We start from the raw sequence: 27768 nt of genomic DNA, 5'->3' as shown, positions 1-27768 counted from the left end.
TACAGGCTCTAGCTGGAAGGCGCTTACCACAGGTGGCTCCCGGCCAGCGGCAGGCAGCAGGGCTCAGGCAGGCTGCCTGCATTCCGTGGTCCCACGCCGCTCCTGGAAGCGACTGCGGCAGGCTGCTGCTGGCACGTCTCTGCGTGCCCCTTGGAGGGAGGGGGACAGTGGGTCTCCGTGCACTGCCCGCATCCACAAACACTGCCCCTGCGGGCCATATTTTGCCCACCCCTGCTTTAGAATGAGCTTCAAAGAAGACTGCCATCTAGCCATCCTGGTCAAACGAAAGAATCTCTACAAGTGATCCATTTGTTGGGAGGAAAAGGACAAACAAGTCCATGAATTCTAAAATATTAGAAACTGTAATAATGCAGTTTTCACAAGTCAAGCAACCAAGCTTTCATAAACAACATTTGACCATAGGCATTATCATACTGTATCAGACCAGTGGTTCATCTACTCCAGTATCCTTTCTATAACAATGACCAGTATTAGATGCTTCACAGTAGGTTTGAAACAAAATGCATATAAGCCTGGCGTAAGACAAGTTTCACACAACGTACCAGCACAATTAAAAATTCCCTACATCTTTTCCCCCCTTGCAGACTTTCAAGTATAGCTGGTTATTCAAGAAACCCGACTCATCTCCCCAGCACACTCCTCAGAGCTAGATCCTCCCATAAGGGGAGGAATTACCAGCCAAAAGCAGTAAGGACACAGAAGGTGTGGGGGGAATGAACTGAAATGCATTGTTCCCCTTCCCCAGAATTCATTCCACACGGAGTGGCAAAGTCTAGAGATTGCCATCCCCTTGGAAGCCATGGGAATCGCCCAGCATATAACAATGACTAGCATATTAGCATTATCCCTTACAAAAATCTCCACCCCCTCCAGAGGAAAGGGTTCAAGTCCAGCTGAAAACAGGGCCTCAGTCTGTGGTATTAGCCCAGCCCCCACCCTTTCCACATACAAGGCAGCCAAGCATGTGCTTGAGTGACACCTGAGAGTGCTCAGAACTCCCTCTGCAGTGTCTTTTTAATGCTATCCCCCCTGCATGGAAGAATGCTATCCCTCCCCTTGCCAGAGGGTGATTATTTGGAAACTGCACAATTTGAAATTAACAGAAGTTCCAATCACTTTTGCAGAAAGGATGAGTTGGCTACAGCTATCAAAGATCAGCACCAGAACGCCCCACATTTGGGAGCAAACCACAAGGGTTGGCCAGAAAGCAGTTGCATGGCATGGAGAAGGTCTCTTCTGTTGAGCAGATAATGGCCAATGCTAGAGAAACACCACCAATATGTTTGGACTTTATAAGGAGTGTATGTGCAGGGAAACCCTTTAGCAATGTTATCCGGGACCTAGGTGGCATAAGTAAGATCCTTGCAAGAGTCTTTGTTATGAGCAGGTTTTCAAAACATTAACATGCCAAACCATGGACAGAATGTGATCTTTATCCCTGATGGCAGTCCCTCTGTGCTATTTCAAATGCACATCCGTTCAGGAATACCATCTGTTCATAGCAAATTTATTCTGTCCCTAGTTCATCTATTCTGCTATATTTTCAAGAGGAAGCACACAGAATAAATGGAAGAGGCAGGACTCAGGATACGGTAACTTCACCGCACGCAGGATGTATCTGAATAAACTATAAATGGGAGGGAAGCCTGAAGGTTGCAAGTATGGATTTGTCAAAAAACCACGAGTGACTTATACAGCATAAGAGGGCATTTATACAAGAAAGTGGAAAGACTGATGAGAGGACAGCTACCTGATTCTGAATGTGTGTTTAGGAAAAGCAGCAAACCGACATCTGCTTTCTGCAATTCCTACCTAAATGACTTGTCAAGAAATGCTGCATCCTTTAGATCATTTCACTCAGCTCTTATACACAGCACTGTCTTATTACCCACCCATGAGCATGCTAAGTGCTTCACTGAAATGCACAGGAAATCAATTCCTGCTCTAAGGAGCTTACATTATAAACACTGGATATGACAGACAAGTGAAGACAGAGACATACTGAGAACAGAAGGGACAAGGAAGGACATGATTTACAGAAATAAGATTAGTGTTACTCATTTTAGACATATATACTTCTTGGCAATGAAGAAGTTGGGGGGGGGATTTAAGCTACATTTATTTTTTTTAGGCAATGCTGATGTGTATTTTTTAGGAGTGATGTGAATGAGGTAAGGCTCGGAGTTTGACTAATAGATTTTACAAGTTTGTTCCAAGTGTAAGGGGCAATGTGGATGAAGGCATAGAGATATCTGTGGGAGACAAAGGGAGCACTGAGACTGGCATCACAGGCAGAGTGGAGAGGAACACAGCACCCATGTTGGTCAATGTGTACACTGAGGGCATTTTTTTTAAAATAGGGTATAATGTGTTAAGATTCAACTCTAGAGGACTGCTTGAGTAATAGCACAAGATGGATACAATCAACTATCTTGTCCTCAACCCTGGGAAACATAAGACTACTTGCTAGTGGGTAGGAGTTGTTGATATTGGTTCTGTTCCTTCGTAACTTAATTTATTGAGATGAATTCAAGTAGGCAAGTTTAAGTATATTTTTGATATTCAGTCATGTCCTTATCAAAATCAGTGTATCACAAGCCCCTCCCACGCCCGAATCATGCAGGCTGTTCCCCTCACACCCCAGGTGACCTCACCATATCAACATACCACCTCAGGTCTCCATTAACGCAATTCCCTCCCAGTAGATTTTCCAGCAGGCCTTTTCCATCACTTGCAATTTATGCAGAATGAAGTGCCAGGCTTACTCAAGTAGGATTAAGTTACATCCCTCTCTCCATCCCTCCCATGTTCTTTACTCTGGCTTTCTAAAAAGAGCTAGACTAACGTTAAGTCGATCCTCTTCTTCCTTACGGCTCCAAATAGGAATAGGTCCTAGCTGTAAAACTGGAGCCTTCTGACAGAACGTTAGGAAAAAAAACTTTTATTAATTTCATCTAAAATTGGTGACCTTTACTGTCAGGGCCCCTAGGGTGTTAAGCTTTCCCAAAACTGGTATTTGTTTCATCCCTGACCTCCATATTTTTCATGCCTCTTCATCCCTGGGAGATTATAATAAAGCTATCATCATCCCGTTTGATTTATAAACAAGTTTAATGATTGCTTTAGTATATTTTTATAATGTACTGTTATGGAATGTTCCAGACATGTTGGCAGAGGGGACTGAATACCCACCAATGCAACCAGAACTCCTGGGCAACAAATGAGTTGCCCTGGCTTGTCAGCACATGGAAGCTCAATTAGAAATTCTGTTCCTGTTGAGCTCAGATATGCCATTAAGCAGAAGCTCTCATTGAAACGTCATTTTTACATAGCTGGTGAACTTTGTAAACTTCCTTGCTTTCATGGCTCTACTCCTTTTGGAAATTTCAAAACACATCCAAGTAGCAGGAGAAATTAAACTACCACAAAAGCATGACATTTGAATTGTTTACAGGCTTTAAAAACTCAAGCTTCATTTAAAAACTCAAGCACTCAAGTTTTCCAGCTCTGCACATCTTGAACTCCATCAAATATGGGTCAAGATTATAAATGCCAGAGTTCTCATAGGTTTAAAAAAAGACCACGTACCAAATTCAACAATAATCAAAGGCACCAGTTCTCATTAGGGATACTATAATAAACCATATTTGGAGTTTTGAGGTCAAAGTGTTCGAGATACAACATTCCCAAGTCAAAAGTCAGGAATTTTCAAGAAACTGATAGTTTGAAGAAAAAAAAAAATCAAAAACTGTCATAACTAATGCTTTGTCAGATTTCCAACAAACTTCCCAAAAAGACAGCCTCTGGCATAATATCCTCTACATGAGCAGCTTTGGCAAAATCTTGGGGATGGAGTTTGTGTGTTAAAATATGAGTTGGACACAACAGAAAGTTAGTCACAACTTTAATTATGGAAGACTTATCTCTAGAAGAAAGGAGATCAATGAAAAAGCTGAGAGCATAACAGTGCTAAAGACACACATACAGATTTCTCCCTTTCTCCACAAGTAAACATTACTCATGAAGAACTCAGCGTTCAAGTCTGTATCCTGAGGCTTTTCTAAAATTATATCTTCATCCCTGCTTTTGAGTTACCTAATGTTCCACTGCTTAGATCAACTTCTGTGAGAACAGAATTATCAATATTTATCTAACGAATGCCCTAGCCATGCTCACTAGCACAGAACATCACTATAGAAGTGATATTCAGTAGAAATATGTTTTATATGACCAGCTTTCATTCTCTGTACATCTGAAAGTCCTTTAGAAAAAAGTAATGGGTTAAACATTGATAGCGTACCAAGAGGTTAGGCAAACAGAGAATAGCTCTCAGCCTTGGACAGCAGAACTGCAACTTAGAAAGTCAGGGTGTAGAATTTATTCCCTGTATCTTTTTGAAAGTGCGGAGAGATTTAGATTCCACTGAGCCCATCACATATCAACTCAAGAAATCGCTGTGATCCATTTTATCCCAAGGATGGCAACTATCACATAGTATTGTTAGCACCTAATGTTAGCACTGAATGACTTCAAGTTTTCATAGATTCCAAGGCCCGAAGGAACTATTATGATAATCTAGTCTAGCCTGTGTTCTACAGGAGGTCATAGAACAACCCCAAGATATTTCCTTGGGCAGATCTTTTAGAAAAAGATCCAATACTGATTTAAAAATGGTCAGTGATGGAGAATCCACCATAACCCTTGGTAAATTGTTGCAATGATTCATTTACCCTCGTCTAAAAATTTAGGCCATATTTCCAGTCATCTGAACTCAACTTCCCGACACTGGATTGCATTATACCTTTCTCTGTTAGATTGAAGAGCCCATTCTTGATATTTGTTCCCTGTGCAGTTATTTATATACTGTAATCAAGTCACCCCTTAACCTTCTTTTTGTTAAACTAAATAGATTCAAGGAGCTCAATCTATCACTATATGGTAGATTTTCTAATCCTTTGATCATTCTCATGGCTCTTCTCTGAACCCTCTCCAATTTATCAACATTTTTCTTGAACTGTGGGCACCAGAACTGGGCACAGTATTCCAGCAGCAGTTCCACCTGTGCCAAATACAGAGGTAAAATAAAGTCTCTATTCCTACCCAAGATTCCCTGTTTATGCAACCAAAGATTGCATTTGCACTTTTGGCCACAGCATTGCACTGGGAGCTCATCTTCAGCTGTTATCCACCAGGACCCCCAAATCTTTTTCAGAATCACTGCTTCCCCCATCCTGTAGTACGGCATACATTGTGTTCCTAGATTTATACATTTAGCCATATTAAAACATATATTGTTTGCTTGCATCCAGCTCTCTCTGTATCAGTAATCTGTCCTCTTCATCTTTACCGCTTCCCCCAATTTGTGTGTCATCTCCAAACTTTATCAGTAATAATTTTATGTTTTCTTCCAGGTCATTGATAAAAATATTAAATAGCATAATAGAAACACACCCGTTCGGTGGTGGTACTCCATTCACAATTACATTTTGAGACCTATCAGTTAGCCAGTTTTTAATCAATTTAATGTGTGCAATGTTAATTTTATATCATTGTAGGTTTTCAATCAATCAACTCAAATGCCTTACAGAAGTCTAAGTTTGTTACATCAACATTATTGCCTTTATCAACAAAACTTATAATCTAAAAAAAATTTATCAAGTTAGTTCCACAAGATCTATTTTCTATAAACCCATGTTGATTGGCATTAATTATATTACCCTCCTTTAATTCTTGATTAATCAAGTCCCATATCAGCCACTCCATTATCTTGCTCAGGGTTGCTGTCAGATTGACAGTTCTCTAACTACCCAGTCATCCCATATATCCTCTTTATATAGTGGCACAACATTCACTTTCTTTCAGTCTTCAAGAACTTCCTGGTGACTTATTGAAGAAAAAAAAATAAATCATTAACAGTCCAGTGAGTTCCTGAACCAGGTCTTTGAAAACTCTTGGATACAAGTTTTCTAGACCTGCAGATTTAAAAATATCTAACTTTAGTAGCTGCTGTTTAACATCTTCCTAAAATACTTGTGGAATGAAGATAGTTGTTCCCTCTCGCCAAACACAGAACAGAAATGTATTGAACACTTTGCCTTTTCTCCTCTATTATTGATAATTCTACTATTTCTACCTAGTAATGGACCAATACATAGTTAGGATGCCTTTTGTTCCTTATATACTTAAACTCTGTATTGTCCTTAACTCTGCTGGCCATAGATTTTTCATGTCCCTTTGCTTCCCTTATCAATTTTCTACAATTCTCAGCTTCTGATTTATATTCATTACTCTCTACTTCCCCTTTCTTCCATTTATTTATTTTTATAGCAGCCTTCATTTGCACTCCAAGTCACATTGGTGTTTTAATCAATATGGCTTTCTATCTCGATTGTGGCTTTTGGGCATCTAGTAAAGTATTCTTACAAAATTTCTAATTATTCATATTTATCTGATTAAATTCTTCCTCCTAGCTGATTTAGCTCATAGTTGTTTCCACCTTTGTGAAATTGGCCATATTAAAAGCACGACATACATATAACTGGTCTGGACTTTATTCTGTTTGCATATTAAAAATGTGATAATGTCACAACCACTTGTACCTAAGTTACTATAAATTTTTAGTTGTGTTCAGTTCCTCTTTCTTGGTCAAGGGGAGGTGTAATGTATAATTCCTCTGTGTTGGATATAACACTTTTTTAGTTAGGAAACAGTCATCTATAATATTTAGAAATTTCAAGGATGTTTTAGTATCAGAAACATGAGACATCCAGCATAGATCACTTAAATTGAAGTCCCCTGGGATCATGTAGCTTTTTTTTCCTTCACATTGTAAATAGGTGAGTAAGGAGCCAATCACCCTGTTCCCTATTGTGATTTGGTGATCTGACCTCCACTAACACATCTTGTGCTTTATCTGTTAGGACACTGATCCATAAGCATTCAAGATCATTTTCTTCCAAGTTATCAGTGACTCAGAAACACAATGCCATCTTTGACAGAGAGCCACTCCCCCTCTCCTGTTGCCCACCCAATCCTTCTTAAATAGATTGTAATGTTAAAATCAATGGTAATCACGAGAACTATCCCATCAGGTTTCAATAACAACTAGATCAAATTTATGCTCACGGATAAACAAGAAGAATTGGAATCGCTCGTTATCCAGGCTCCTAGCATTGGCACATAAGAAATTATTTGATTGCCTCTCTTCATGGCCTCTGGTTCCTTAATTAATTTTGTTCTCAATATCTTGATTTTGTGCTGAGAGCTCATATCTTCCCTTTGTTTACCGTCTCCTTTTGTTATTACTTTAATGTCCTCCTATTACTACAACTTTAATTTGGGACTTGGACACGTTACTTAAGGGACAAAGCTATGAGTGTCAGCACTCCAGCCATAAAGATATCAGATCTCAGCAATCGTGCTTTGGACAAACTTAGAGTTCAACTTTAAACACAGTGTTAATGTGCAGTTATGATCAGAATACTGTCAACTGACAATGTAGGTGCAGGTAACTATCATACTGCAGAATAGTTTTTGAGAATAATTTTAAAGGAACTATGTTATGCAGCACCATAAATATTCAATATGTCACCAGCTGTAAAAGCTTGCGCTCTCCTTTGTTGCAACAGCAACTGGGTTTTGAGCCTTTAGTACCAAACTTAAGGCAAGATACTTTTATACACACAATTTTTATAAGATTTTTCCCTTGGATACAAATAGAAAATGAATTTCAAGGGGTATCAGGGAGATTTACCATCATTCATATGCAAGAAAAATTATTGGAATGAAGCTATAAGCTTCATGTAAGTTCCAAATGAACTTTGTGGAGAAAATAAAGCTGTTTATTGGAGCAATAAGATACAATTATTATAACATAACACCAGAGATAAATGTATTTAACTAAGAATAATTATGTAATAGGAGGAACAGGGAAGGAGGGTTTCCCTTACCCCAAGTTGTTTATTTACCTCAATGGTATTTGTAAAGTAGTGTGGTTTGATTCTGAGTTCATGATAGGTAATGGGATAACATCTATGGTTTTGAGCAAGACACATGAATAATTTAAGTGGCATGATGATGCAGAGCTATGGAACGATACAATTAAAAAAAAAGAAAAGTGAGCATAGGTCACATGAACAGGCTGTATGGCTGAAGGAAGTTTAGGCTCCAGGCGAAGAACTAGCGAAGCAGAAGACAGGTGAGATACTCATTTTGCCCCCAATACAGCCCTTCTTTCAGCCATGAGCTAAAATGACCCTTTTATTTGTGCTTTGAGAACAGACACTGACATTTATATCATAGCCCTCCAACTACTAAATATTAATCAGCAATGACTAAGATATTGCGGAATTGACATTTTATTTTATAACAGGCTCCAGAAGTCACACCAGACCCAAACTGAAGAATAATCATACTGGTACTGGCCTCTGCACTATGTAAAGCTATTTTTACACAGTATTGTTAGCTGATACATGGGGCAATACTGGAGGCACATTTTCCTCCCCCCAGAGAGACTTCACACAAAGTAGGACAAGTCTCATAGAAGGGACCATTGAGATCATCTAGTCCAGGGGTGGCCAACCTGAGCCTGAGAAGGAGCCAGAATTTACCAACGTACATTGCCAAAGAGCCACAGTAATATGTCAGCAGGCCCCCATCAGCACCCCCTCCCCACCCCCACTCCCAGCGCCTCCCACCCAGCAGCAGCCCTACTGATCAGTGCCTCCCGCTCCGTCCCCACATCTCCCAATCAGCTATTTCATGGTGTGCAGAAGGCTCTGGAGGGGAGGGAGAGGAGCGAGAGCATGGCAGGCTCAGGGGAGGGGTCGGAAAGGAGTGGAGTGGGGGCAGAGCCAGGGATTGAGCAGTGAGCACCCCCCAGCACATTGGAAAGTTGGCACCTGTATTTCCAGCCCCGGAGTCAGTGCCTATACAACGAGCCACATATTAACTTCTGAAGAGCCGCATGTGGCTCCGGAGCCACAGGTTGGCCATCCCGATCTAGTCTGACCCCCTCCACACTGCAGGCCACAGAACCTCACCCACCCACTCCTGTAATAGACCCATAGCCTCTGTCTGAGTTACTGAAGTCCTCATAGCATGAAAATAATTTTAAAGTTAAGATGACTAGATTTGGAAGAAATGTAGAGCTTGTCTACACTTAAAATGCTGTAGCGACGCAGCTTCACCGCTGTAGCACTTCAGTGAAAACACTACCTATGCCAATGGGAAACATTCTCCCATTGGCACAGGTACTCTAGCTCCCTGAGAGGCAGTAGCTAAGTGGACAGGAGACTTCTCCCATTGCCCTAGTGCCGTCTATACCGGGTTTAGGTCCGTTTAACTGGGTCGCTTAGGGGCATGGATTTTTCACACTCTGAGCAACGTAGTTATACTGACCTAATGTCCTAATGTAGACCTGACCTTAGACTCGCTACAAGACTTCATCTTTCAACACCACTTTGGAGAGCAGCATCAGCATCTATTCTGCAGCAAGCTTTTCAGTTGCAAAGTGGATCTTTAATTCAATCACTGCTGACAAATAGCATAGGGGAAAACAACGCCAGTCAACTCATGAAGATACTAACATCTCATGACTCCAATTCAGTTTTAATATACCAGGTTATTCTTCTGGGAGAGCAAAAATTCTCACATTCATAACTAAAGGTTAGATGTGTAAACAGCCAAGAAAGAGCCTAGGGCCATAGAAGAATTAATTAAAAACAAGGTTTGGTTCAGTGAACAATGCTTATCTCTACAGAAATACTTGTGGGAAAATCTACTCTTTTTTGTTGCACCCTCTCACTTCAAAAGTTATTTTCTTCCCACACTTTATACAATACTGCAGGGAAATTGTGCTCTTTAAACAACATTAACTGTATTCCTAATTCCTTGATTTTATATAAACTATTGTAAAGCAGAAAAAGTTTTAAGCTATAAAATCCAGGCCACTTACTATGCATCTTTTTCAAAATATTTAGTAAAAACTGATTGTCAGAGTCAATGTCATCTGGAATTTGCAACATGTTTTCATTTGGGGAAGGGGTGAGATGGAGACTCTAGATGTCCTGCATACTCCCAGCACCACAAATTACCTTTCATTGCAAAGCATCAGATTAAACAGGCAAAGTTGTACTTATTACCATTTTTTTAAGCAATGGACCAGTTAACAGAATAATACTAGGAGAGAACTTATGTACATATGTTAAGAAGGACCTGATATTCATGAGTACGTACAACATAGACCCATGTTTTAGTTCTCTCTGCAATAAAGATTTATTTAAATTGTTATTCCACTGTATCGTAAACAAACATGGCAATTATGTGCTTTGTATTGTTGACAATATATTTCAATGCAAGCAGTGATTACTAATTTTAAGATCTCATTGGCTGTTGTCATTTTATTGCAACTTACAGAGTCTTCTGGAGGTCTCTGAATTTTCTCCCAGTTCACAGAAGGTCCCTTTTCTTGCAAGAATCTGTGGAATAGCTTCTTAAACCCTTCAAGGTCTTTTTTAGTGTGCTACAAGAGGGAGAGAGTCGATGAGTTTTAGAAATAATGGTATTTTGTGTTTACATAGGTTTATCACAAAAGCATTTTACAAACCTGATATACAATATGTTCATAAGAATCATTCATCCAACATTTAAATGTAGCCAACTTTGGGGTGAAACACAGCAACACTGCATAACACCTTAGGACAGGAAGCACAGAACACCTTATCCAGTTGAAACTGCAGGGAGAATAAGTTGGGAAAAATGGCCAAAGTTTTCAAACCGAAGTGCCTGTAGTGCAGGTCCTAAATAAGTACTAAACGTCACTAAGTTAATGGTGCCGAGTACCTGCAGCTCCCACCAAAACAAAAACAAAAAAAAAAAATCAGGACACTTGTTTGAAAATGTTGGCAAATACATAATTACCTAAATTAAGTTTGGCCAGGACCTCAAGGTATAATGTTCCTATTCCTTGGAGTATGTAGGATCTTTAATAACCAGAAATGGTGAAAAGTTCAGTAATAACTCAGAGGCAAAATTGCAACCCTCCGCATCACCAGCATCACTTCCTTCAATAACTTAAGTTTTTCTTGGAAGTCTCTCCTCCACATAGGGTCCAGGCCAAACCCTACTCTTCTCAAGATTACACAGAATCACAGCACATTCTAAAAGTAGGGATTATATTAGTCTGACTACACAACTGCAGTCATATACCAAGTATATTGTTCTATACACAGAAGATCCATTAAAAAAAAACCTTGAGAGGGAAAGACTACAAAGTCTTCCTCACAAATTTCAGATAATAGACAACTTTGTGCGCATCTTGCTACAATTTTCAGTTTCAGTCAAATTGTTAAAACAATCACTGAATAAAAAGGTTTTCACCTTGACTACTTTGTCACATTTCAACAACTTGACTGTTTGTTACTCTACTTCTGTTCTCTTCTCAAATTGGCTCAGTTTTAAAAAAAATCAGAGTAATTTTGGTGATAACCCACTTCCAAGCACCATGAGAAGTGATTAAATTATCTGAACTAAGTTAACATTTTATGTTCTTGGATAGGCTTCTGTGGACTATTATAAACATTTACGTATTTTTATAATTTCAGTTTCAATTTGATTGGGGAGGAAAAATATTACAGCTTGAACATATCTTTTCAAATTCTTCATATTCTTTCAATTGAAATTTAAGTTTTACATACAGTATGGAACCACTAGCAAGTTAGACTATTGGTTAGTCTATGTATTGTATGATTTAAAAAATTTAACAGAGAGGGTCAGTCACATCTACTTGTCTGTTGGAGACATGCTTTTTCAAACTGTGGAGCAGGAGAGGGGGAAAGGTTTGGAGAAACAGGTTTTATTTGTGAATGTTTCCAACTACCAATTCAATAATTCATTATCTTGGTGGCCAAAAGCCTTGAGTACTAGTCCTCCACATTCAACCCTTAAACTAAGCATAATCTCTCTTCCCCTTCCTCCTATTTTGTACCATATCTTCCCTATTGTGTATTTTTGACAGTCTCTCTCTCTCTCCACAAAATTCATTTAAACAGGAGAAGTTATATAGAGGCATTTTTAGAGTTACATCTTTTGTAGTCCTTACCTCTAGCTCATTCTGAGGTGCAGTTGCAAGTATTTTCTCAAGTTCAACTTTCATTAAATATTCCAGTTCTTGTCGAATGACTTCTTGAAACTGGGACGTGCCAGCTTGAGACATTGCTTTTCTATAATCTTTTTTAAAAAGATAAGAAAGAAGTTGAAGGGTGGGAAAAATCATGCCCTCACTAAACTCCAAGCATCTAAAAGCAGCAATGCTGTAGGCATCTTTTTAAAAAAAATATATATATAATCCAGACTTGTTTTGTTGTTATATTAGTGTACCCAGAAAAATACAAGTTGCCCATCAAAAATCTCTTATGTATAAATGCCAAGTAGTTTGGAGGAGAATAAAAGGCATGGAAAAACAAGAATAATTTCAAGAAATAAAATTACGGAAGACCCATAATCTAGATACAAATTTCTGTGAAGAGAAACCTGGACTCAGTCAACTGCATCACGATATTGTACTAGAATAGCAAAGAAAATATAATGATAATGCTCTTCAGCAATACATGTTTGTTTTCCACAGTGTGCATTTTATAAAGACTAACTTGTCTGACCAAAAATAAAAAATACGTTGTAGTAATCTAGACAGTGAACTTTCAGACTGTCCTCAGTCAGTTAGTTCCTGGTATATGTCTACATAACCTGTTTTTATCATAAGCATTTTCATACTGTAATATGTTACTAAGCAACCTAAAGAAATGGTTTACCTATCACTTCAGCATGCACTTTGCTGCTGAAAACTGATCATTACTCATATTTACAGAAATAAATAAATGATCAATAAAGTCTGCAAATATTGATCCATAGTATGTCAAAGGGGAAATCAGAAAATAGTTATTGCCACTTTTTCCCCCCTTCACAGTTACCAAAGCAAGCGAGTGGACATGATTGTAATCTCAGAAGAGTTTGCTTAATTTAATTTCTGCTGATTCCCTTAAACAATCACTTCTCTGTAACAGAGGAAAACTATTGCCAAATAAAACTGGGATTTAGAAACATCCTGAACAGTTGTTTAAGGAGGAATAGGGGAAAAAATGCTTCAAATTGAGTTGTATTTACAAAGATTATTCAGAGAGGAAGCTATGCTTAAAAGAAAAGTTTATATAGAGTAGTCATTAAATTAAAATAATATTCCACTGAAATATTTTTGTAACAATGCAAGAGACACATTCGTTTTAATACTGAAATTGTTTATACAAATCAAATCTGTGTCAGAATTCAATGACTGTGTAATTACCGCTTGGAAACTCACAGTAGCCATTTTCCTGACTGCACTCTCTTGCAGGTAGGAAAAAAAGAGTGCTGCAATGCACATACTGTGGTGCAACATGGGGGAAATGTAAGTCAGGACACCTGCTACAATTCCTAATCACTAAAAACAAACGTTTAATTTTACAGAAAAAAAAACTTTTAGAACCTATTAATTACATTTTCCCTTTTTAATAATTTTCAAATGCACATGCAGCTCTTCTTTTAAGAGAAATTCAGGTATTTATTCCTACAACAAAAGAATTGTCTACCAGTTTACTACCTTTTTAAAAACAACCGAAAGTGCTATTTTTTCATTTGCAGTTTGAGTTGATGTAGCAGGTTCCTTTACAGAAGCTTAAGCAGCATCCCAAGATGCAACACACTTTGTAAGTGTTTGTAGTCCTTGATACATGTTACAACATGTCTCCAAATTCAGCAACAACTTTAGGGCCCAATCAGTACAAATCAGGATCCCATATTTCACATATCAGAAGAAACAATGCAATTAACAAATTACCCGAGACACAGTACTGCTATTGTGAAATACTAACTACTTTTAAAAAAGCAAGTTAACTTATCCAACCTGCATTTATGTTGGAAAACTCTGTTAATTCCCATTGCATGGGAGACCCATTGCAAGTCACTGGGTATTATGACTTCGCACATAAGGGAATAAAACATATTTTGTGACTGATTTATTTGTGATAATACTTCTAATCAGTGTTTTGAAATATATTACTAAAATGCAATTACTTTTACAGAATGAGACCTCACTAAAGTACTAAGCTATTAAATTTATGCTGAAAATCTGTGCATGTGTGACTTATGAAATGTGGAAATTAGCAGAATCCTGACTACACAGCCTTTCATTCTAACTCTAAGCACCCAAAATCACTGACCTTGAAGGCCTTGCCTTCATACAATCTTTTTTTTTTTTAATTAAAAATCATATTTAAATCCTAATATAGATGGCACAGGTTGTAGTTTTATCATGTTAGCTGGTCAAGGTTAACTTTACTCAAGCAGCAAATAAGTGTCAAAATTACAACTTGCCTTGTCCACATTAGAATTTTAATATGTGGTAGTGTTTTGGGGTGGGGGTGGAAGGCAGAAAGGGTTAAGTGCACCCAGTCCAAAATTATACTTTTAAACAAAGTTATGGAAGTGGAAAAGTTATTTTTAAAATTTAGCCTATTAATAGTCTTTTCAAAACGGAAAAAAAAGGCTACAGTGTATTATTTGTTGAAAAGACAAATACACGTAGTTCCAAAACTGGATCCAACTTAAGTTAAACAAGTCTGGTAAGAAATTACAAGTGATACTGCAAGGACTCCTAAGGAGTGCAGAGTTATAAGAGAAATAGTTGTGTGAATTTCAGCTCCATTCCATTAACATCAAGCTATAAATGAAAGCTGAGATTTTTGTAAACAAGTGGCAGGTCTTTTTAAAGCAATGTATATATATTTAATACAGCATCAACAAGATTTTGTTTTGTTTTGTTTTGTTTTGTTATTTGATGCATAGAGATGTATAAGTGCATAGGCTTAAGGGAAACATATGTAATTATTCATTCAGATGAAGACTGGCCTTTATTTTGGACTACATGTATCCTTAAATACTTTGCTGAATAAATGCCATAACCCTATATTTTCTGCCAAATGGTCTGTAAAAGTTTACCTTGTGTTATTTAATCAAAAATAATGGAATTATCAGAAGAATGTTGTTTAAATGTACAGAATATGACAATAAAATAAAAGAAAGCCTTCATGTACTACTGCTTTAAGTATTTAATTGCAAGCGACAAGATTTCTCCCATTGTTTCTAAATCCTATTAGGCTCTTAAACTTCCTTAGCATGAGCAGGAGAATATCATGATTTCCTATGCCTCTAAAACCATACCAACAAAGAGAATTACATTTGTGTGTCTGCAGCACCACTGCCCAAAGCAGAGTGAAATAAACACACTGCTTGTCAGTTTCATGTTGCTGCTCATGCTAGAGAACTGGTGGGAGGGAGGGCAGGAAGGAGGGAGACCAACTGTTGCCAATTGCTACCATATTTCATGATCTTGTCTTTTTGTTCTGTGTTTGTACAGCACCTAGCACCAGGGAATCCTCATCCATGACTAGGGCTTCTAAGAGCTACTGCAGTACAAATAAATAATCCATTTTCTTTGGCATATAACTAATTGTTCATTTCCAACTTTAACTTCTATAAAGCTAGAGCCCTAATCATGCAAACACATACAAGAGTAACTCTACATATAAGCAGACCATCACAGGGTTACTCCTGTGATTCAAGTAACTCACCTACCTATGCCTCAATCCTGCAAGCATATGGACAAATCTAATCCAACACTAAACCAAAGCAATTGTTAAATTTACCAGCCCAAACTCATGGCTACTCCCCCATATTGATAACAATGACAGAAAAAAATAATTTTAATTGCTGATCTAAACACAGGTTTCAGAATGGTAACCGTGTTAGTCTGTATCAGCAAAAACAACTAGGAGTCCTTGTGGCACCTTTGAGACTAACACATTTATTTGGGCATAAGCTTTCGTGGGCTAGAACCCACTTCATCAGATGCATGGAGTGGACAGGACAGGCCCAACAAAGAAAGCAACAGGAGGTCACTAGCCATCACCTACAGCCCCCAACTAAAACCTCTCCAGCGCATCATCTAGGATCTACAACCTATCCTGAAGGACGATCCCTCACTCTCACAAACCCTGGGAGACAGGTAGTCCTCGCTTACAGACAGCCCCCCCAACCTGAAGCGAATACTCACCAGCAACTACACACCAGACAACAAAAACCACTAACCCAGGAACCAATCCTTGCAACAAACCCCGTTGCCAACTCGGTTTGCATATCTATTCAAGGGACACCATCATAGGACCTAACCACATCAGCCACGCCATCAGGGGCTCGTTCACCTGCACATCTACCAATGTGATATATGCTATCATGTGCCAGTAATGCCCCTCTGCCATGTACATTGGCCAAACCGGACAGTCTTTATGCAAAAGAATAAATGGACACAAAACAGACATCAAGAACTATAACATTTAAAAACCAGTAGGAGAACACTTCAATCTCCCTGGACACTCAACAACAGACTCAAAAGAAGCAATTCTTCAACAAAAACACTTGAAAAACAGACTCCAATGAGAAACTACAGAACTGGAATTAATTTGCAAACTAGACACCATCAAATTAGGCCTGAATAAAGACTGGAAGTGGCTGGATCACTACAAAACCTAATTTCCCCCTGCTGATACTCACACCTCCTTGTCAACTGTTTGAAATAGGCCACCTTGATTACATTGGCCCCATTAGCACTACAAAAGTGATTTTTCCTGTCTTGGTATTCACCCCTTCTTGTCAACTGTTGAGAATAGCCGACTTCCACCTTAACTGAATTGTCTTGTTAGCACTGACCTCCGACTTGGTAAGGCAACTCCCATCTTTTCACGTGCTGTGTATTTATACCTGCCTCCTGTATTTTCCACTCCATGCATCTGATGAAGTGGGTTTCAGCCCACCAAAGCTTATGCCCAAATAAATGTGTTAGTCTCTAAGGTGCCACAAGGACTCCTCATTGTTTTATCTAAACACAGTTAGTAGCCACAGATAAGTAATTTTTTTCAGGACTATAATGAAAGGTAATAACCATGGCTCCATAAAATGAGATTGCACACAAAAGCATCTGATAATTGCAAAAGCAATTCATCAAGACTACATTGTCAAATGTCCCAATTACATATAAATAACAGACAAAAAAGAATTCTTGTCTTCCAAGTTATCTGCAGCTACCTCATACTTTAGTGGGCATGCTGTGTTTCAACTGTTGTCTGAGGTCAGACTGGGGTGAGATTAAAAAGCGAATGACTGTTCACAGGAGTGGTCAATGTAGAAAATGAGTGACGCAGCATGAAAGTGTCAGAATAAGTTTGGAGTTTCAGAGAAAATTAAGTTTTGAAGGTTAACTGAGATCTTATTTATTAAAATTATTTAGCTATGATACAGCACAAAGCTCACCCCCAAATACCTCTGCCTGCATGAAGAACCTTTTATCGTGTAAATTAGATGTGGTTGAAAGGTGGAGAATCAACACTCAAAGCATATTTTATCCCTAATTCCAAGTATAGTTTTATCTTTGTTGTCTTCATTTGTGATCCTTTTCAGCAACCCCCAAATGTATCTATGGCGTGTACTGACAGTTATTTTAACGGCCAGGAAACCTACAAACAAATAATTTATACACTGACGCTTGCCTAAACCTTAGTGATAAATTAGGCAAAAATAGTAAACAATAGGTTTTATTACCCTGCCAAAAATCAGAATAAAGACACACTCTTTAAGGAAATAGTTTGGACTAAAATTCCAGTCCAATCTCAACACTAACTACTCTTTACATTGGAAAGCCTGTCACTAGTGCCAGTTTGTTTAGTTTTTTAAAGGTTCACAATTCAGCCAAAAGAGAATGTTTACAATGGCTTGAAACTTGGTATACAATGTCCCAGGAGGAAACCATGGTTCAAGAAACTTGTTGTGGCTAATATCTACTTTTAAGAACCTTTTAAATCCATTTGGTGTTATTAATTTAGATGATTGCTTATGCAGAGTATGCACAGTGAAGGCTGTCCGTCAGGGTGGATTTGATTTAAATCACTAGTCAGGAAGACTCGATTTAATCAAGGATTTCTACATAAAAGTGCATTCTTGTTGGTTTTTATAACCTTAATACATATTCTTCACAACTCAGAGACAGATGAGATCCAAACTGGGTCTCTTTTACGGCCTGCTGCCATTATATGTTTGCCCTTCTAGTGAGAGATGGTATGGTAGATCTCAAATCAATGAAGGCTACACTCAGAAAGACCTCAAGACTCCTGGAATACGCTGCTCAAACAGTTTCACTTTTGTTTCTACTGCCTGTCCCTCCAGTCTCACATTTATCTCCAGACTTCTTCTCCTTGTCCAGATCTATTCCGCCCCCAACAATCTTCTATTCATTGAACTTTTTGAAACTTTGCACTTTTAGAGAGGCAACTCTGTGTTCACAAATTTGCAGAGGGACAATAGGGTTGAGGTCTGTTATTTCTCACCTCTATATATTATTTATTCAAAAACATTTTTGCTGTTAACAAGCATGTTATCTCTGGAGACAAAAATCCACAGTTTGAGAACTGCAAAACTAAGCATCTCTGATGGTATCTTCTAGACTTACCACTGAGTCCCATTGGGTAGATAGAAAGATTAACCTAAATAATCTATACAGAAGTCCGTGGAACTCCATAAAATTGGGTCCCTAATTCCATGAACTATTGGAACTCTTTTACAAAACTTTTCTTAAACATTACATAAATATATTGTCTCATAGTATAGAATTAGAATTTATAATCCCTATTCCATGATGAGATATCGTTGAGCTATAATGTATCTATTTTTAGATGGATTTTTTTTTATTTAAACCACTTTTTTTATAAAATGCTTTTTGAGGAAAAAACCTATTTTTTTTTTTAAATCATTGTTTTTTATCCACCCTGCTGTCCATGTCAATTAAGTAAAGAACAGCTAAACCTCAAAAGCGCTATCAGGAGTTCAGGGCACTCTGTATCTCACAGGATGAGACTTTAGTAATGTGCATTCTCTAATATACTAAAGTAATTTGTATTAGTTCATTCCATCGCTTTTAGAAGCCTTCCATATCCACCCACTCCTCTCAACCATCTTCTTTGATTTTTTTTATATTGCTAAAAAGAACCTGTGTTTTAAGGATGTAAGCGGACATTCCACTCATTATAAGATATATGAAGCCATTCTGCTCAGGCTAATACTTTATGTGCACAAGCTAAGAAGCAGTTTTGCTATTAACACATAGCCAGTTTAGATTTTAAGGTGAGACATAAATGGATTTCTAAGCCTAGTGATGATATTATCATAGTGAAAAATATCATTTGACATTAGCAGTACAGACTAAATTTCCAAGTGTTTTTAATATTGATTTAAATGGCCGGAAAAAAATGTAAATACTCTGTCAAATTCTAGGCAAATAGTTTTTGAAACCTGTTTATAGTCTTACAGAGGTTTCTAAAGTTGTCAGTTTCATAAATGATACCACTTTTCTGCAAGATGGCCACCTCCACCAGTAGCCAGAGAAATGCCAATTGTAATTTTAAGACATATTTTAAAAAGAGATACATTTTGCAGTTTATTAATGGTGAAAAGTGGCTTATCTCAGTAATTCTCTGACTGCTGACTTGAGGAAAACGGCTGTAGGTTTCCCCCTTTAATTCATCACATTCTGCTCAGATGTCACAGGGTGACTGCAAACAGTAGATCCATTTACATAGTAAGTGTTCTGCAATGCCTAGGCACATATGCAGAGTTAATAAGACTTGTTTTCAAAGCCAAATTTTTACTCAGTCTTCTCTACTACACATTTATACATACATCCAGAAGATAGGGTTATCACTACTACCCTTACTATAGGGAGGGTTATTTTGTTGACAGGCCCGAATATGCTATGTACATAAAGCACAGACATTCGATTTGTTTTTATTTTCAAAAATCTTAAGAATCAGTTCAAAGGAGGTAAAAATGCAACAGCAGTGCGAAGTAATTTCGCCTCCTGAAGTGACCACTCCTGGTCTAGTCCCTTGTTTCGCAATAAATGAATCGGAAACTCTGACCACGTATACGCACAGAGCGAGGAGACGGCCAAAGCCTACCCGAACCTCCAAAAAAGGAGAACAGACACACAAGCTCAGTGCCTCCCCCCCTTAAATAAATGAAGGGGAGACATTTGAGCATTGCGATAATCCTCTGTGGACCCCAGATCTCGTCTGTTATTCACTACAGATACAGCGGCAGCTGCCTCAACCCGGTTTGACTGTCGCTGCAGTAAAACGGAAAAGAAACATACACAGATAAGTGAGCCCAGCCAGGACAGAATGGCAGGCCCCTATCGTCAAATTTAGCAATCAAATCAACACCACCGCCACCACCAAAATCTTGCAAAGGGTAACTCTGGAACCGATCAAACTGACGCGTCCAAGCCCCCACCAACTATGCTGCCAGAACTACAGGAAGCTATTGAAAAAATAAATCAGCCAACATGCAGAGCTGAAGCCGCTCAGAAAAATAAAAGCACACCCACTTACCTTGTGCAAGTGACATTTTCCCGTTCTTTAATAAAATAAATATTTTCCTTTTATAAATAGAGAATTTCCCAAAATTACACTATAAACACCAGAAGAGGCAATTTTCCCCTTGTCGCCACCTTGTGTAGTAGAAGACGTTTCCCTGTCTGGTTTAGTCAACCAGTTATATAGTATCAATAATTTTAAAGGGTATTTAATCACTCCCTTGGGGGGAGAAAAATCCCACCAGAGAAGCCGCCCACACACGCAAAAAGAAAAATAATGAAGGAACTGGGGGAGATTTTTCCTCCGCTCGGTTCCTCCCAGCTCCTTCCTACACTTGTCCCCGGGAATAGCTGGCTCTTAGTCTTGGACAAACTGGTTAAAGGTAAACGCACAAGAATTTAAATTTCATCAATGAGAGAGGCGGATCTAAGGCCTCCCCGCTTCACCACCCCGCCCCTCCCGCCCCCCGAGGGCAGGACTGCAGCAGGAATGGGGCGGCCCCTGGCTCCGGCTGTTGCTTCCCCCCCCCTGGGAACTCGCTGCAGCCGCCTTCCAATAGCAGGTTCCCCAGGAAACCCCCAGCAAACAGCGGCAGCTGCTCCTGATTCCGCCACGGAGCCGCCCCCCTCCCCACGTTAGCGGGAAGGCGCCTTCCATTTACTCCCCGCCGGTCCCCACACCCCGGCACGCCGCGGGGTGGGGCTGCTCGTGGCCGGTGGGTCTGGGGCTCCTCCCCCCAGCCCATCGTTTCGGTGACACCGGAGCGCGCCGAGGCTGGGCTGGGCCTGGCCTTTTGCCCTAAAGGACGGGGAGGGGGCTCACGTATCTCAATGCTCGGCCAGCCGAAGGGGGGGGTGTCCTCAGCCGCCCGCTGCAGGGGCAGAACAGTGGGGCGGCTTCCTCAGCCAGCCCCCCCCCCACCCCGTGCCAGCTTCCTGGGGGGGCGACAGGGCCGGGGCCCCCGGAGCAGCTTTGGGGGAGAAGAGAGGGAAATGGGGGTATCCGCAGCTGTCCCCCCTCCCCGCCAGCTGTGTGTGTGGGGGGGAAATCCTGCCTGGCTCCTGGCCCGCCTCCACACGCGCCCCCCACCCCCGCGCTGTGCGGCTCCCCAGGCGCAGCACAGGGGACTCGGCTCCCGCCTAACTCCACCTCCCCAGCCCGGCAGGGAGGAGCGCGCTGCGGCGAGGGTCACACCCGGAAACAGCCGCGCGGCGGCGGGCGGGGGGAGGCAGCCGGCCGGCCACACGGGGACACGCTCGGTGCAGCCTCTTCCTGGTCCCCTGACAGAGGAGGCGGGCACGGACCCTCCCCACCAGGATTGCGTCACGTGTCCCCCGGTCCCAGAGCGGCGCCCCCCACAATGACCCCGGGGGGCGCAGCAGCCCCGAAGCCAGCCGAGATACCCACCTAGTTGCGGCAAAGCGGGGGCGGGGCGGGGGCTAGCGCTCAGCCTATGGCGACGCCCTGAGTGGCGTATTGCGCAAGAGGGGGTCTCACTCCGGGGGGGGAGGGGGGACAACGGCTCCTGGCGCCGCTGCCAAGCGGAAGTTCCGCCTCCGGGTCCGGCCCAGGTTGGCCGCTCCTCGCACGGTACAGGCCGCGTCGGCCGCCAATCAGAGCGCGGGGGGACGGGGACACAGGCCCGCGCTGTACCTGGCGGGAGCTTGTGTGTCGGGCCGCGCGCCTGATTGTGCGTGTCACGCGCCAGCAACTGAAGCCGGCGGGGCTGGGGTGGGCGAGGCAGGAAAGGGCAAAACCCCGGCCGTGGGGGTGGTTGAGAAGCGGGGCTCACACGGGGCATCCCCGCGCCACGGCTTGTGAATTGGGCGGGGCCAGCACCGCGAGGACGGTGGGTGTCAGAGACAAGCCAGGGCCGCACCTGGGTGTGTGCACAGGGGGGAGGCGGCGGTGTCCCTGAGATTCATTGATGTGGGCTCAGGACAGCACTGGGAGACGGTAGCAACTACTAGGGACAGTTCACAGGCGGGGGGTAAATGATCCGATGAGTATAAGCAAAGTTCTCTGCAGCCTCCGTTTCAAGCTTTAACATTTCTAATGTAAGTGATTTAGAGGCATTAACAGCCGACCATGCCCCAGATGCAAATTTCTTGAGCATTGCGTTGCTTTATCACCAGCTTGCATCACTTGCGATGTTGCTATAGCAGGGCTCGGCAACCTTTCAGAAGTGCTGTGCTGAGTCTTCATTTCTTCACTCTAATTTAAGGTGTCGCGTGCCAGTCATACATTTTAACGTTTTTAGAAGGTCTCTTTCTACAAGTCTATAATATATAACTAAACTATTGTTGTATGTAACGTAAATAAGGTTTTTAAAATGTTTAAGAAGCTTCACTTAAAATTAAATTAAAATGCAGAGCTCCCCGGAGGCCAGGACCCAGGCAGTGTGAGTGCCACTGAAAATCAGCTTGCACGCCGCCTTCGGCACGCGTGCCATAGGTTGCCTACCCCTGTGCTATAGCAAATCATAGTTGTGTTGCATCAGAGCATCACCATCTTTCAATGGGACCTTTGCCCAAGGAAGGGTTCCATGTTTGAGCCAGAGTTTGTATGACTTGAGAGTGAATGCATAGATGTAGTAAATGAATATTCATGTTGACAAATGTGCTATATGTAGGACCAAATCTGATGACTTTTGAGGTGTCATATGGGATCACTAAGAGTTTGAGAAGTTCTGGTCCAACAAGGTAAATCACCTGGAGTTATCCTGGACAACCACACCATCAGCTAGCCATTACACTGTATTCTGAATGATTTATCAACTTAGTTCAACAAAAAATTAGTTGTATAGGAATAGCTTTATCTATATTATGTATCATCACTGGAGGAATGTATTTATATCATCTGCAAACGAATGAACTAAAGGGACCTACTGTTACCACAGGCAGGGGAGTAGAGGGTTTTTAATCTCATGTGGTAAAGTCCTGTGCTGTTCCAGCATTGCTACTTATGTAGGAGCTGTCTAGTAATTGTCTTGTCTGCAGTGTCTAGATCATCTTCACCACACAATCTGTCATAGCACCATTTGGGTAGTCATTCTGCCAATTAGCAGTAGAATATGTGGGTGCTTGGCAGTACTAAAACATGTTCCAACCAGTATATCCCTTTGTAATGACATATACAGGAGACTTTATCAAAGGTTCAGTAGAATAATTAACTTGCATCTATCCTTGATAAAGATCTTTGGGCCAAAACTTTGGCTCTTGATTATCTGTAATAAAGGTAACATAATAGAGCATAAAGAACAGGAGTACTTGTGGCACCTTAGAGACTAACAAATTTATTAGAGCATAAGCTTTCGTGGACTACAGCCCACTTCTTCGGATAAGTCCACGAAAGCTTATGCTCTAATAAATTTGTTAGTCTCTAAGGTGCCACAAGTACTCCTGTTCTTTTTGCGGATACAGACTAACACGGCTGCTACTCTGAAACCTGTCATAATAGAGCATATGCTTTCTACAGCAGAGGAAGTCTATATTTTAACCATCTTTCCACTGTTACGAAATAATTCAACTGTATTGGATATGTATATAAATAATTGAGACTACTAGCACTTATTTTACTGATATCTGCAGTTTAAAGGAAGAAACATCTGACTGCAAGTACACTACCAATCAACTATTTCATTACAAGAGATCCACAAATCTGGTGCTTTCTCACTTTTATAAAATGATGAATCTTGAAACTCAGCTTACAGAAAATTTAATAAAAATCAAGGAAATCACATCTACATCAATCCAATTTTCTGTTTTCTGCTGTCTGTCATTTTTAGGTCTTTTGCATTTATTTTAAAAGCAGTTATACATTTGGCTCTTAGACTGAGAGGAAGTGTAAAAGGACACAAGCTAGATTTTCAAGTGTTATGAATCAGCATAGCTCCACAGCCCACAGTATTCACGAATGAAATCCCCAGTTTAGAAGTTCACCTCCACCCTGAATATGTGAAGCATTTTGAAACACCTGTTTCAATCCATGTAGTAAATAATACACCTGTATAAAAAATGTAACACTGAAGTTTAACTTTTTGATAGTTAAAATGTGAAACACTCATAGGGGAGCGTGAATATAGACTTCTGATGCTGTAATTATATACGCGGTTAGTATGTGTAGGTGCTGTGTTTTATACGTTTGTTCTGATTTCTGTAAAAATTTTACTGCAAACTAAAAAAATGAATTAATCAGTGTTAAGTGTCATTTGTACCCACTAACCAACTTCTGTGTAGAACAGCTCCCAGAAATACTTTTAATTGTTAAATATTTACTTTGGTTCCTGTGCAATCCTTCTGGCATTCCTTGGTTTGCTAAATCTATCCCAGAGTATAACATTCTATTACATCACAGATACCACAATTTACATAATATGAAATGCTAAAAAATAATTGCAATTTTTATTTGATTTGTTCATGTGATATGACAAAGACTTAAGTTTATCTTAAATTAGTTTTAAGATATACATGATGCAATAGACCTCATCCAAATGTCCACTGGAATCAATGAGAAGACTCCCACTGACTTCAAAAGACATTGGATTGGTCCCAGTATGTTTCTTATATATTGCAATGAAACGTGGTATTGTGATGTAACAAAATTATGTACTCTGAGATATCTTTAGCAAACTAGGAAGTGCCAAAAAGATTTTTTTTTTTAAATTATAAAGTTAGGCCTAATTTAATTCTTTGTTGAATACACCCCCACACACAGATGCTTGTGCTCAATTCAAATTTCACTAATCTTTGCAGTTCACCTTTAAGATTCTGACAATTATTAATAGCAGAACAATCAGCATTTACACTGTTCATAACATACAACACTGGAAAGAAGTCTCACCATTACAAAACTAAATTTTATTGTGTGAGTGACTTTCAGTTGCATATCTTACAATGGTTTATGTCACAACTAATATTTAACTTCTAGAGTGCATATTTCATAACCATTGCTTCTACATTTTTTCTGGAGCAGCTGCAATTGTTATGTAAAGATGTAGAGTATGGCTGCAGAAAACAAGTCATCTCCATTTTGCAAGGCAGGTTGCTTGACTGAGGGTGCTGTAGGCTTCAGTTAATGCTAGGCTCTGGTGGCTGTTGTGACTTACATACTGTTTAAATAAAAAATAACTTCGTTTTTTAAATACAAGCTCATCAGATTTTACTGTGAAGAACACAGTTGCAGGAGTGGATGGATTTCAGAGCAACCATGAAGAACTTTCACAGCAATGCCAGGCACCTGGACTGGATGGATAAAACCCACACAAATGGACAGCCTGAAACCACCACCACCAGAATTACAGTTGAGGGCAATATGGGGGAATTTAAACATTGCAGATGTTCTTATATTTTGTTGCAGAGGATGCAGACAAAATGAGTAGTGGTATGAAAGTGGCTCTGTTAAGTGTAGTAATGTACAGGCCCTAGATATTTGTAATAACTTTCAACTCTCATCTGTCCTGGTTTTGATGGGGACCTACCATATTTTGAAGATTAGTATGGGTTGGGTGAAACCTTGTTGAAGTTGGTGGATGTTGCTGCCTTTAATTGTTTCTTCATATAGACTGTGAATGACTCTCCTTTATGTAACCATGTAGCTGAAACAATAGAGTACCACCCAAAACACAGGCACATAGCAAAGCTTGAATACAACTTGAACTGTGTGGCTCAAGGGTTTTCGCTGAGGATGGATAGTGCAGACGTGGGAGGTAGGGTTCTGATTGGTGGAACTGTGCCTGAGACAAAAGGCAGAAAGCCCAGAGAAGCTGAGAGGTAAGACAGCAATGACCCCAGTCACAGCAGCAGTGGTAGTGTAGCTCTGAGAAAAAGCTAAGAGCTTTTGGGCTGGGTGCTGGCTAATTGGAGTTTGGAGTTGTGGGCACTGAAACTCTGTTGTTTGATTCCTACTGTATTCTGGGAAACAGGACTTTGTATATTCTTTGTAAATAAGCAGGATTGTCTCAAAGATGCATACTCTATCAATTTTTCCTCTTAATGGAAACAATGTGGCAATGACACTAATACTAACTAACCACTTGGGCCAAACCAAGAAAGATTCCTCATCCGCACCAGAGTGCAAAATGCACATGTTACAGACTAGAATCTCCAGAGCCAGTTTTGCAATTTTTGCCTCTTAAGGTATTCCCTGAGTAGAGACAACAAGATGATGGGCTGCAGTGATAGGAGGATACATAAGCACTGGCTAAGAGATTGTGAGATGACTGCAGTTTTGTGGGGCTTTTTCTAAAAAATGATAGACCAGGCACAATTGCAAGTGCAAGCTTTAAGTGAGGAGGGTAGTCAGTCTCGTGTATAGGCTCTTATCACACAGCAGAGTCTGAAGGATGGGCATGAGAAGAAAACATGAAGAAATCAGGCATTGCAAGAAAGGGCACAAAAGCGTGTAAGAAACAAAAGACAGCCCAGACAAATTTATTGTTTTGAACGCAGTGTTGCCAACTCTTGCTATTTTATCACAAATCTCTTAGTATTTGGTGTCTTTTTTAAAGGCCCAGCAGTTTGAGTTAAATAACAACTACATGAGACTCTCAGCTTACTTTAAAAAAAAAAAAAAGAAAGTTTCTGCATTCATAGCTATGGAAAAACTTGAAAATGTGAAACCTAAGGCTTCAAATACCAGAAGGCAAATAAAAAAACCTCAAATGTGGCATGACTCAAGATTTTTTAATCCCAAAAATGGGCAGACTCTGAGATTGTCCAGCATTTCAGCAAAGGTATAGAGCAGGGGTCGGCAACCTTTCAGAAGTGGTGTGCCGAGTCTTCATTTATTCACTCTAATTTAAGGTTTCACATGCCAGTAATACATTTTAACGTTTTTAGAAGGTCTCTCTCTATAAGTCTATAATATATAACTAAACTATTGTTGTATGTAAAGTAAATAAGGTTTTTAAAATGTTTAAGAAGATTCATTTCAAATTAAAATGCAGAGCACCCTGGACCGGTGGCCAGGACCCAGGCAGTGTGAGTGCCATTGAAAATCAGCTTGTGTGCCGCCTTTGGCATGCGTGTCAGAGGTTGCCTGCCCCGGTATAGAGTCTGCCTTAAGTACAACCTTTTTGCCAGATAATTCAGATAAAAGAAAACAGTAAATGTAGTAAAATAATTCATTAGTGGCTCTAGCAATGAGGAATTGTATATCAACTTTGTAGAGCTATCATTCCAAGCTCTGCTAGATGGGGAGATCCTGCTACAACCAGCTAAGTGGAATATGGACAACA

At 40.2% G+C, this 27768-nt stretch overlaps 1 protein-coding gene across 2 annotated transcripts in view; it reads right to left on the bottom strand.

Annotated features, from left to right (window-relative positions):
* UGP2 (UDP-glucose pyrophosphorylase 2) overlaps nt 1–21962 on the bottom strand; it is a 41729-nt gene extending 19767 nt beyond the window's left edge. The window contains exons 1-3 of one of the 2 annotated variants that reach the window (XM_054023590.1): nt 21939–21962; nt 12122–12249; nt 10436–10543 (exon numbers count right to left, since the gene is read on the bottom strand). In XM_054023590.1, coding sequence (XP_053879565.1) covers nt 10436–10543; nt 12122–12235 — 222 coding nt within the window. In that variant the 5' untranslated portion in view covers nt 12236–12249; nt 21939–21962. Of the gene's footprint in view, nt 1–10435; nt 10544–12121; nt 12250–20546; nt 20941–21938 lie in introns of those variants that run through there. The other variant, XM_054023589.1, reaches the window with a different exon arrangement.
* Between the last annotated feature and the right edge of the window lie 5806 nt (nt 21963–27768).

This window comes from Malaclemys terrapin, chromosome 3, assembly GCF_027887155.1.
Source record: "Malaclemys terrapin pileata isolate rMalTer1 chromosome 3, rMalTer1.hap1, whole genome shotgun sequence".
Taxonomy (NCBI): Eukaryota; Metazoa; Chordata; order Testudines; family Emydidae; genus Malaclemys; species Malaclemys terrapin.
Note: the sequence above shows the minus strand (reverse complement) of the source record. Positions and strands in the feature narration are given on the sequence as shown.